This window comes from Aphelocoma coerulescens, chromosome 6 (assembly GCF_041296385.1).
Source record: "Aphelocoma coerulescens isolate FSJ_1873_10779 chromosome 6, UR_Acoe_1.0, whole genome shotgun sequence".
Lineage (NCBI taxonomy): Eukaryota > Metazoa > Chordata > Aves > Passeriformes > Corvidae > Aphelocoma > Aphelocoma coerulescens.
In genome coordinates this window covers 3,484,700-3,496,094 of record NC_091020.1, presented here as the reverse complement: position 1 = coordinate 3,496,094, position 11,395 = coordinate 3,484,700, and the positions used below count along the sequence as shown (strand labels likewise).

General features: G+C 58.4%; 1 protein-coding gene across 1 annotated transcript; it reads right to left on the bottom strand.

Moving 5' to 3' along the window:
- Positions 1–3,000: 3,000 nt before the first annotated feature.
- LOC138112758 (thyroid hormone receptor alpha-like) lies at positions 3,001–10,750 on the bottom strand. Its single transcript, XM_069020357.1, has 8 exons — positions 10,311–10,750; positions 9,457–9,518; positions 7,622–7,722; positions 7,423–7,552; positions 6,717–7,064; positions 6,194–6,307; positions 5,122–5,249; positions 3,001–3,639 (listed from the first exon to the last, which is right to left on the bottom strand). Exons 1-8 carry the CDS (start codon positions 10,361–10,363, stop codon positions 3,499–3,501), a joined length of 1,077 nt encoding a protein of 358 aa, XP_068876458.1. The 5' UTR covers positions 10,364–10,750; the 3' UTR covers positions 3,001–3,498.
- Between the last annotated feature and the right edge of the window lie 645 nt (positions 10,751–11,395).

Here is an 11,395-nt window from a genome sequence, read left to right as displayed (position 1 = left end):
CTCCGGCGGCCTGCGTGAGGGCCGGGCAGGAGCGGGGCGCGCCGGCTGCTCCCTCGCGGGGCCGCGCTGGGCTCGCAGCGCTGCGGCTGCCGGGCCCTCGCTCCTGGCAGGGCCCGGCCTGGGCCCCACCGCCCGTGCGGGAGCACCGGCCGCCAGACCCGCCTCCCGGGACACAGCCCCGCTCCCGCCCGACCCCTGCCCCGCTTACAACACCTCGAGCCATAAGTGACAGCTGGGCTTCGCAGGACCGAGCGCGATGGAAAAAGGGAATCCAGCCGAAATACACATGGCCTCACACTCCCAAGCTGTAGGGTGGTCTGATGAGAGCAAGAGCTCATCAAGACAGGCCCAGCCTAACCTGGGGGAGACCTGGGACAGAGGAGCTTGAATGTCCCATACCTGGGAAAGCAACAAAAAGCCTTAACCAAAAATTATTTAATTCGTTTATATTCAGCATAAGTTCTCCTCCCTACCTCCCCATGCCCTCCCCACGATCCCAGCCAGCCTGGGTTTTGTAGAGTAATTTTAGGGCTCCGTGTTTCTGACCAGATCTCGTCTACTGTGACATGTGAAAGAGCCCAGTGAGTGGAAGACTCCAGGCCCACAGATAGCCAAGAACATCTAAGATTTCCTTGCTGCTCATGCAGTTTTCTCAGACTGTTTGTCAAAAGTTATTGGTGGCTATTTTTTAAATGAAAGGAGTAGAGAGAAAATAGCTTTGCGGCATATTGAGCTAGCAGATTGTTCAGACTCTGTACAGGGACAATAAAGCTTTTAGGATCCTTTGATTGACATATATAATGAATGTAGCTGTCAAACTTTTGTGCAGCAATTTTATTTTGTATTGGCAAGCTATTTCACTGGCCAGGGTTTTGCATAAAAGGAATAATTCACATTGTTGTGGTGCTGCTATTTACAGAGCCTAGAGGACAGTGGCATCACTACAATATAAATATTAATATTCAAATTTCTTTTGAAATACATAATTCTGTATGCAACCTATCCTAAGTGCACATCTTCACACAGGGAGAAAGGCATTGTTCTGCAGAGAGAAGGGGGCCTGGAGCCGCTGGGGGTTGTTGTTCATTCACTGATTCATTCTGTAGCCTTTGAAAAGCCACTTAGTTACTCTGCACTTTAATGTTTCTCTCTGTGGAGCAGAGAACAAAGCCTCAACACAAACTGCCATCACTGTTACCAGTCAGAGTGGCAGAGGTCACAGAGCCAACATGGGGTCAAGGGGCTGCTCTGAGCAGCCCTTGTGTGCACAAAGCCCAGGACAGCTGTGCTCTTCTCAAACAGCTGCTTTCTCCTGCCGAAGCAGCGGCAGGATCAGCTTGGGCTACCTAAGACAGCAGTTGCTGCTTGCCCACTACCTTTCTTTGATTATGAACAATAACTTGCCAAGAAATCACTAGCCTCAGAGAAAACAGGCAGAAAGCAAACGAGAGGGCAAAGCAAAACATAAAGGAGAGAGGGGGGAAAAAAAAAATCCATATAAACAAGGATGACTCTCACACTCTATTTGCTATGCAGTCAAGCCCACAAGTGGGTTGTGTATCTGAAGGTGGAAATACAAAGACATGTCCTGTTCCCTGAGGAAAGGTAAGCAACTTCTCAAATTATCTTTAGAGGCTGTTATTAGCCTTGCACTAGCACTGACATACCCTGTGCCCAAAGCCACAGCATGCACACACTGTATCCATAAAAAGAGATATTCACAGCTCTGCAGCTCATAGAAGCGCTGTGCCCGTGCTCTGGTACCAGTATCATTTAAAACAAAACAAAAAAATAGTTTGAGTAGCAAGTGAGCGCATGGAAAGGACTTGAACGGCAAGAATTTGGAAAGAGCATGGGAATCCAGCTTGGGGTGCTGAGGTCAATGGGCACACAATTTTTTAAGAGTGTACCAGGTTTGTTTGTTCAGTCATTCCTATATTCATTTTCAATTCCAGAGACAGGAGCTTCATGTCTAGCCCCAAAATAACAGCATTGTCTGACACAAAGCCAACTTGGTAAGGGGTACCAGAGCTTTTCCCAGCCCATTTATGTAATAAAGCATTATATACAACTGTTGGAAAACATACCAGTTTAAAAATTTTTTATATATGACTTTGGCCAGGTTTGCTCATCTTTGCCTCAGGGAAAGGGAACTGAAGCTTCTTTCCAGGGCATTGTTTCTCTAGGTGAGGCCTGATGGGTTTAGCATTTCAAAAGACTAGGAGTAGCCCCAATAAGATAAAGCCATTGAGGGAACATCACCAGAACAGATGTCAGCGGCCATCTAAGAACATCTACCCCTGAAGATCTAATTAACATCAGAAGCGAAGAAACACAGATCTAATAGGAGACCAGATACTAGGAACTACACAACTTGAGACCAATGAACACTGACCCAATTCGTTTCTATGAGTTTTGACTGTAAAAAAGATGTGAAAATTCTAGTAAAGGTCATGTGTCATGGAATGATTCTCTCGGCACACCCAGGCTATGTGTGGATGAGATGATTTCTGTGCTACATCCTGGCCAGAGAATAAAGTAGTGCCTTGACTCTCTAACATTAAAAATGTTGCTGGAGGCTTCTTTGTTTTTCCTGCAGTTTCGGTGACACAACCAGGAAGCAGAACAGGAGCTTTATGGCCCTGTTACTTGGGTCCTAAAATACAGAGAAAGAAGACAGGGCAGAGAGCAAAGAAGAAAAACAGAGCTTTGTCCTCATTCACATCATAGCCCTGTAAGGCTTTGACCCAAAAGATATAACTGTATAGTGAAACATCTATGGGGGACTCTCTTGTCTGGCACAGAGGGGTTCTGCAGATGGACTTCCAGGGCGGGGAAAGAGTACCAAGTCGGCAACACAAATTACTTCAGGCCAAACTCCAATACATAACTATAGATTCCATAGATACATCCAGCCTTAAGCCCAGAAGCAATACAGGTGGGGAGAACGGAGCCTGGGTGATTTAAACTACATGTTTAAGCAGTTCAAGGTAGCTGGAAGTAGCGCTGGTGCCTCTGGGTTTCTCTGTTCATTATTTAAGGTGAACATAAAAACACAGAGTGCAGGAGCCCAAGGATGTTCCTCACTGGCTTCAAGCTGGCAGTTTCCTAAAAGCAGCGCTTGTTGCTTTCCTTGGTTTGCCGACCAGCAGTGCCACCTCCCCTCCCTGCTGCCATGGAGCTCAGCCTTCCCCAGTGTTAACAAAATGGCACGTTACTCTACTTGGCCAGATTTTAGCTCTGAGAATTTCATTCTGAACAGTTCAGCATCTGCTTTAGCCAAAACAGTTCCACTATTTCCAGGAATATTATTAAAGGAAAAATAGACTGCTTGGCACATGTTACATAAATTCAGGCAACCTTTTATATGAGGATCTCTAGCTTCAGAAGGGAAATTTTGAAATCTGGCAGAGAGGTGACCTTTGTGGTAGAAATGTGTCTATCCCTATTAAAACCTACCTAACTTTGGCCAGATTATAGAGCAGGGAAATACTGCAGTTAAGGGCGCAGTAAAGAGTTCTGAGAATTGCACTTACTTGCTGTTTCTGCTGTGGGCAAGAGGTCCCTTATCTCCTGCAGAGCTGCAGCTTGTGCTCCCCCACTACCTTGGCCAGTTATGGCTGCACAGGTCCTCCATGGCTGGATGACGAAATTACAGAGCCAAGGGTGAGCAGAGAGACCAGCATTCCATCTGACATCTACATACATTCCCGTAATTTTCTGATACAGGACAGCCCCATCTGTCACACAGCCCAGGTTCAACGGCAGCATCGCGAGTGCTGCGCAGGCACGAGGGCACTGCAGAAAACAAACTGTGACCAAAAAAATCAGGGCAATTACAATACAGAGATGCACAGCTGGAAGAATTAATGTCAAGCAGACAATGGCATTACAGACGTCCCCTAACAATGAGGGCTTGAATCTGCTGTCTCAGTAAAACTCTCTAAATTAGGTTTGTGTGCAGCATACAGAGAGTTTCTGAAAGAAATATAAATATAGGCCATCATTCTGCAAAGCTTCACAAACCCAAACCCTTGCATTCAGGTGCCATCTCACTGACTTTGCTGCAAAATCAAGGCCATTCACGTTAAAAGCACAGACAAGAACATCTGCTCAAACTGAACTTGTAGAAAAAAGCCCCAGTCCTAGGTAAGGCAGAACACACGTGTTTTAATTTTTAAAGTCACTATGACACAGAGACTTGTTAAGAAATGCACGTGCTTTTAGATGTATAGGGCTGCTGGAAGGAAAGGCTGAAGTTTTTTTACAAATGCCTGTAGCTCATAGGTTAAGACTACCGTCAGACCGATATCCTTCAACACTCCAACTTCAATACCAAAATTGTAAGAACCTCCTGCATTCCATTCCCTAGTACGGTAACAAGACAAAGTCCTCACCCACCCTGGATCGTCCAAACAATAGAATACAAGGTTGAAACGAGCCTTGTGGTTTGAGGGGCACCTTCTGCCCAAAAAGCCCAACTGTGCATCCAGATAAAAATGAACACCACAAATAGAGAGTACAAAAACCACGGAACACCGCTTCCAGCAGGCGCCCTCGTCGGTATTTAAAGGCGTGGCTCAGGCAATAGCAACAAAGCCCCGAGGCAAAAAGCCTGGGGGGTCGGGGTTGGGTTTTTTTCCATTCAAGCCACACGTGTCCCCCAGCGCCCATTACCGGGACTCGCTCCGGGCTGGCGCCGTTCCACGGTGCGAGGGGACCGGAGAAGCCACGCGACCCACGGCACCGGCGGCACTCGGTGCCCGGGGGCGGCCCCGCGCCGGGAGAGCCCCGCCCGCCCCCGGCACCTGGACAGCTCATCCTCTGCACCTGACACACTGGGGCACCGGGCTTTCCTTCCTATGGATAACAGGGGAGAACGAGGGGGGGAAAGGATGATGGACAGATGAGGGGGAGAGGGGGAAGAGAGGGGAGTCGGGTTGGGGAGCAGGGAGAAAGGAGGGCTGGGGGGATCGGGGATGCACAGGGGAGCAGGGAGAGAGGGTGGGAGGCACTGGGGAGAGGGTAGGAGGGAGGCTGGGAGAGAAAGGGAGGGTGTGGGGGAGAGAGAAAGAAACTGGGGGGGGTCTCTGCTTTCCTACCCCCCCGCAGATCCATCACCTTCATCAGCAGCTTGGGCCAGAAGCGGGGAATGTTGTGTTTGCGGTAGTTGATGTAGTGCTCAAAGGCCAGCAGATACATCTCCTGGCACTTCTCAATCTTCTCGACACAGATCAGCCCCGTCAGGTCTGCGGGAATCAGGGAATCATCAGGGGATTGTGGAATCACGGAATGGTTTGGGTGGGAAGGGACCTTAAAGCTCACTCAGTTGCACCCCCCTGCCATGGCAGGGACACCTTCCACTATTCCAGGGTGCTCCAAGCCCTGTCCAACCTGGCCTTGGACACTTCCAGGGATGGAGCAGCCACAGCTTCTCTGGGCAGCCTGTGCCAGGGCCTCAGCACCCTCACAGGGAGGAATTTCTTCCCAATACCCCATCACAATCTCCCCTTTTCAGTTTAAACCTCTCCTTGTCCTGGCACTCACTGCCCATGGAAGAGTCCCTCTCCCAATCCCATACCTGCAGGGATTCTCCCTCCCACAGGGCTGAGTGCCCCATGCACCCCCTGGGTGTTGGGGTGCCCACCCCACAGACCCACGTCAGCCTGGCAGGGGGCCCCAGGGCACCAAGGGGACCTGTGCTCCTGGGTACCAGGGATTGGGGTGCCCACCTCATGCTCCTGGGACCCCTCCCAGCCTGGCACAGCTGCCTGAAGCTCTGGGAATTGGGGTGCCCACTCCAAACCCCCCCAAAATCCAGGGGGGGCACGGTTTCCCACCCAACACACCCTGAAGATGTTGTGAGGCTCTGGCATCAGGGTGCCCACCCAACACACCCCCAAGACAGTCAGGACTCTGGGCATTAGGGTGCACACCCAGTGCACTTCCACGTGCTGGGGGTTGTGGGCAAGGGGGTGCCAACACAACAATCCCCGTGCACAGCCTCTGGGCATGGGGTGCCCTCCCAATTCCCCCTGAAGCTGCTGGGGATCTCTGGCATCAGGGCGCCCACCCAACACCTCCCCAGGACAGTGAGAACTCTGGGCATTGGGGTGCCCACCCAACACCCAACCCTGATTCCTCTGGCATGGGGTACCCACCCCATTCCCCCACTACTGGTGTGCACACACACCTGAGGACATGAGCAGCACAGCCTGGAGCAGGGCCACCTCGGTGTCATCCAGGTTGAAGGCAGAGAGGGACTTGCCATGGTGGCATTGGGGAATGTGGTGTGGCTGTGTCACCCCTGGGACCCCCACAGCAGATGGGTCATTGGGGGGGTGTGGTGTGACTGTGTCCCCCGTAATGGACAGTGGGGTTTGGGGGTGCAGTGTGACCGTGTCCCACTCTGGGACCCCCACGGTGGACAGTGGCAGGGGGTGCAGTGTGACCCTGTCCCCCCTCCCTGAGACACCCCGGGGGGTGTGATGTGACCCTGCCCCCCCTCTGGGGCCTCCATGTCACCGGGGAACACTCGTGGCAGGGCCAGTGCAGCAGCCAGAAGAGGAAGCTGCGTGACAGGGCCAGTGACAGGGCCAATGGCAGGGCCGGGGCCACCCGCGGGCACAGCTGTCCCCTTCGGTCACTGCTCACCCCTGAACCCTTTAGGGGTGACCAGCTCAAGGACACTGGGCAATGTCCCAACCCCCCTCGACTGCCCAAGGACACCAGTGACATCCCAAACCCTGGCACTGCCACCATGTGTGTGCTGAGTGTGTGAGTGCTCAGCAGATCCTGGCTAGGGCTGGGGGCCAGGGTGGGGGACCGAGATGGTGACAGAGTCCCTCCACTGCATCCCCTCACCAGGAATTTCCGCTTCTGCTTCCAGTGGCTGCCCTGGGCATTGGTGCTGTGGTGGGCTTCTGTCACAAGGCGGATCAGCTCCCACTCCTCGGCGCTGGGGCGATGCTGCAGGGACTTGATCATCTCCTCCTTCTGCTGCCACTCCCGGTTCTCCTCGATCAGCTTCCGCTTGGCTACCCGCTTCGAGTCATCCAGCACCACTGCCGGACCCCCAGCATCAGCCAGGATCCCCCCACATCAGCCAGGATCCCCCCATCCATGCATCCCACAGCTGCAGCATAGCACCCCATGGTGACCCCCCCCAGCCTCCTCCTGTGGCTGCTCTGGGCATCCCAAATTGCCCCATAGCACCAGGACCCCAACCCACCTCCCAAAAGCCCCCCACTATCATCTGGGATGCCCCCCAGTCAGCTAGGACCCCCCATTCATGCATTCTACCCCACTGCTGCATCACATACCAGCCCGGTCCTGCAGCTGCTCCGGGTACCCCAATGTGCCCCAGGGTGTCGGGACCCCAACCTGCCCCCCAGCCGAGCCCCCCCACGCCCCCCAACTCACGGTCCATGGCCATGCCCACGGAGATGCACTTCTTGAAGCAGCAGAGCTGGCACTGGTTGCGGGTGATCTTGTCGATGACACAGGAGTAGGTGGGGTGCAGGTTCTTCTGGATGGTCCGACAGAAAAATCCCTGGGGAGGGCATGGGGGAGTGACCCAGTGAGCACTGCTGAGCCCCCCTAGCCCCCTGCCCCAAGTCACCTTGCAGCCCTCACAGGCGATGCAGCGGTAGTGGTAGCTGGCGGCCTTGTCCCCGCACACCACGCACTGTTCATCTTTGCCCAGGTAACTAGGGATGTACCCTGCGGGGACCCCCAGGTCAGGGACCCCCAGGGCACCCCAGAGCAGGGACCCCCGCAGCGGGGACTCATGGGGTGCTCCATGACAGGGATTCCCATGACAGGGACCCTCAGGGCACCCCAAGTCAAGGACCCCTGGAACACCCTGTAGCAGGGACCTTCCCACACACCCCACATCAGGGATCCTCCAGGAATCCTGAGTCAGGGACCCCCTTGCATGCCTCACATCAGGGACCCTTGGCACATGCAGCATCAGGGACACCCCACACACCCCATGCCAGGGACCCCCAGTAAGCCCTCCCCTCCCTGTGCCTCAGTTTCCCCTCTGTCTGCACCCACTGTCTGCCCCACCACTACCCCTGCCCTGGCACGGGAAGGGTTAACACTGGGGGTGTGGGGGGGGGTGCCTGAGCCCCCTGCGCCAATAAAGCCCCCATTATCCCATTATCTGGCCGGGAACCGGCAGCGGGGGGGGTCCCTGTCCCCCTGGCACACAGAGACCCACTGTCCCTGTCATTGTCCGTGGTCCCCCCGCCTGGCAGGCCAGGAACCAGCCCCCCACCAGAGTCCCCCCAGCCTCCCCACCACCGACTGCTCAGGGAAACTGAGGCACAGATTGCCCATGATGCATGGGGCGGTCCCCAGCACCCTGGGCCCCTCATGTCCCTCCCGGGAGCCCACCCTTGTGTTTTGGGGGGGCTGGAATTGGGGATCCCCGAAGGGTGAGAGGGATGGGAAAGGGACTGGATGCCTGGGTCCCCCCTGCATGGAGCACCTGTAACTCAGGGGAGTGTCCCCAGCACCCCAGGACTGCCGCACCCACCCGGGATCCCACAAACCCAGGCGTGGGCACCCCTCGAGCCCACTCTGGCGCTCTGCAGGTGCCGGATGCGGGGGTCCCTGGGTGCTCCCTCCCTCCGGGAGCGGGGCGGGTGCAGGGGATGGGCGGGAGCCGGACGCTTGGGTTCCCCCCTGGCCCCCCATCGGGTCCCGCCGGCGCCGGCTGCTCCCCGCCGGGAATGGGGCAGGGCGGGGGGCAGTGCCCGCAGGGCCCCCCTTATCGCCCACCCCAGGGTGCTGCCGCCCCAATGGCGGCACCCCGACCCACGAGGCGCCGAGGGGGATGTGGGGGACTGGGACCCCAGCAGACCCTGCAGGGATGTGGGGTGCAGGGGGGGACATGGGAGTGGGGTATCCATGGGAGTCTGGGGTGCCTGGGGGACATGGGGACCTTGGGGTGTCTGCCAGGGACATGGGGTGTCCATGGGACCCTGGCGTTCCTGGGGTGCTCACAGGGGATAAGGGGTGTCCGTGGGACTCCAGGGGACCCGGTCGAGACATGAGGCGTCCGTGGGACCCTGGGGTACCTGCATGGACACAGGAATCTTGGGGTGACCATGGGGGACAAGGGATGTCCATTGACTTTGGGGGACCCAGGTCATACATGGGGTGGCCAGGGGACCCTGGCAAGGACTTGGGGCCCCCAGGGTGCCTGCCAGGGACATGGGGTGTCCGTGGCACCCTGACTTGCCTGAAGAGACTTGGGGACCCCAAGATGTCCACAAGGAACACGAAGGGTATCCAGGGGTCCCTGGTAAGGACTCGAGGCCCCTGCAGTGCTCACACGGAGTGCCTGCAGAACCCGGCGAGAACATGAGGTACTCGGGGGACCCGGGGGTGCCCAGCAGGGCCATGGGGTGCCCGGGGGGGTTCGGGGGGTGCCGTGGGTCCCCGTACCTGACATGCTGCTCTTCACCAAACATTGGCTGCTCTTTCTTTTGCGCTTCCCATCCAGCCACCTACGGGAGGGGGGTGACAGGCTGAGAGGGTGCCCACGGATTCGGCACCTGCGGGGGGGGAGCCCCGGGGACCCCGCATCCCCCGGGGCCGCTCCAGCCCAAGGGGACCCCGGGCCGCCACCCCCCACCGGGGGCCCGAAATAGTCCCGGGGGGGGGTGGGGGGTGAGGAGAGGGGGCGGCTGGGAGAGGCACGAGTGGGGGGACACCATGGCGGGGCATGAGTGGGGGCATGTGGGCGTGGGGACACAGGGACACCAGGGGATGGACCTAGCCGGTGACATGTGGGGGGCAGGGGGACACGCAGGACATGGGCACGTGTGGGGATACCCAGAACGTGACATAGGGACACTTGCGGACATGTGGGGTACAGCGGGGCTGGGGGACACCTGGGGTACGGGGATGTACAGGACATGGGAACACCCAGGTTTGGAACATGAGTGGGGACACATGGGGTGGACGGGGACATGGGCACAGGGACAAAAAGGGCACCCAGGACACAGGGACACACGAGGCATGGACATATACACAACCACACAGGGACACATGGGGACACAGGGGGTACCCAGGGCACGGACACATACGTGACCACGCAGGGATGCATGAAGGCACACTGGGCACGACGACGCAAGAGACACAGTGGGCACTGGGACATGGAGACACTTGGGGACACACACGGCATTCGGACATAGAGGGCACAGCCAGGTATGGGCCACACAGGGATATGCTGGGACACGCCAGGCGTGGTGCCACACGTGTCCGCCGCATGTCCCCGTGCTGGGGTGGGAGCTCACCGGGTGTCCTCTGGCTCCAACAGCGGGTCCAGGGTGCTGGGCTTCTGTTCCATTCACTGCAATTCCATCAAGGAGCGCTCAGCACCGACCGAGGGGGCTCCGGCGCCACGCGGGGGGCCACGGCTGGGGGGCCACGCCGCGCACCCCATGGTGCCCCTCAGTGCTCAGCACCGCGCAGCATCCCGGGCTGGATCCTGCGGGACAGGGGGGTCAGCCCAGACCAGCCGTGGGGGACACAGAGGGGACACCCAGGGAGGGGTGTGAAGCCATAAGGGACCCCCAGGAGCTGTGGCCACCGGGGAGGACTGGGTGTGAGCATGCAAGAAGGGAGGGAAGGAGGAGTATAAGGGCAGGAGAAAGAGGGGGAGCGGGGGCCTCACCTGGGCCACGCCCGGGGAGGCCAGCCCGGCCGCAACCTCCCCAGGCTCTAAGGGAGCAAATGGCGGCAGGGGGGCGAATTCCGGGGCTTCAAACACCTCGGCCCCACGCACCTGAGCCGGGCCCGGGACCGCCCCAGAGCCCCGGCCCCGCCCGGCCCCAGGGCCCGCCCTGCCCGGCACGGGGGCGGCTCCATCGCTCGGGGCCCCGCCCCTCTCTCCCGGGCCGGACCCGCCCCGCGCACCGGGGCCGCTCCCGGGACCGGGGCTCCGGGTCCTGCCGGCGGCCGCTGCGGGTCCCGGGCGGCGCCGCCTCTCCCGGCGGGATGGGGGCTGGCATCGGGACCGGGAGGAGCCGCTCCGGGACGGGCGCTGGGGCCGAGCCCGGCGCTGCCGCTCCTGCTCCGGCCGGCTCTCCGCGGGGAGCCGGGGCTGTGCCAGCGCCCGGGCAGCCCCGGGATCCCGAGCCGGGCCCGACGCGCCGGGCCGGGCTCCGCTCAGCCCTGAGCCCCTCCCGGAGCCCGCCTTAGGCCCCACGACGCGGCCCCGGGCTCTGCCGCCAGCCCCGGACGCGGCGCTGAGTCGCTGCTCCCGAGCTCTGCGTGAGGCCGGGGAGCCCGGCTTCGGGCTGTGCCTAAGGCAGGACTCGGAGCTCAGAGACACGGACTCGCCCTGTCCCGAAGAGCCCGCTTTGAGCATCAAAACACA

Bases quoted from the DNA above. Each gene is read 5' to 3' on its own strand.
- LOC138112758 (XM_069020357.1), bottom strand. From the start codon at position 10,363: ATGGAACAGAAGCCCAGCACCCTGGACCCGCTGTTGGAGCCAGAGGAC. The intron at 7,723-9,456 runs GTACGGGGACCC...GGGTCCCCGCAG, and splicing joins GGTGAAGAGCAGCATGTCAG to GGTACATCCCTAGTTACCTG. The intron at 3,640-5,121 runs GTGATGGATCTG...TTCGTCATCCAG, and splicing joins GGCCCAAGCTGCTGATGAAG to CCATGGAGGACCTGTGCAGC.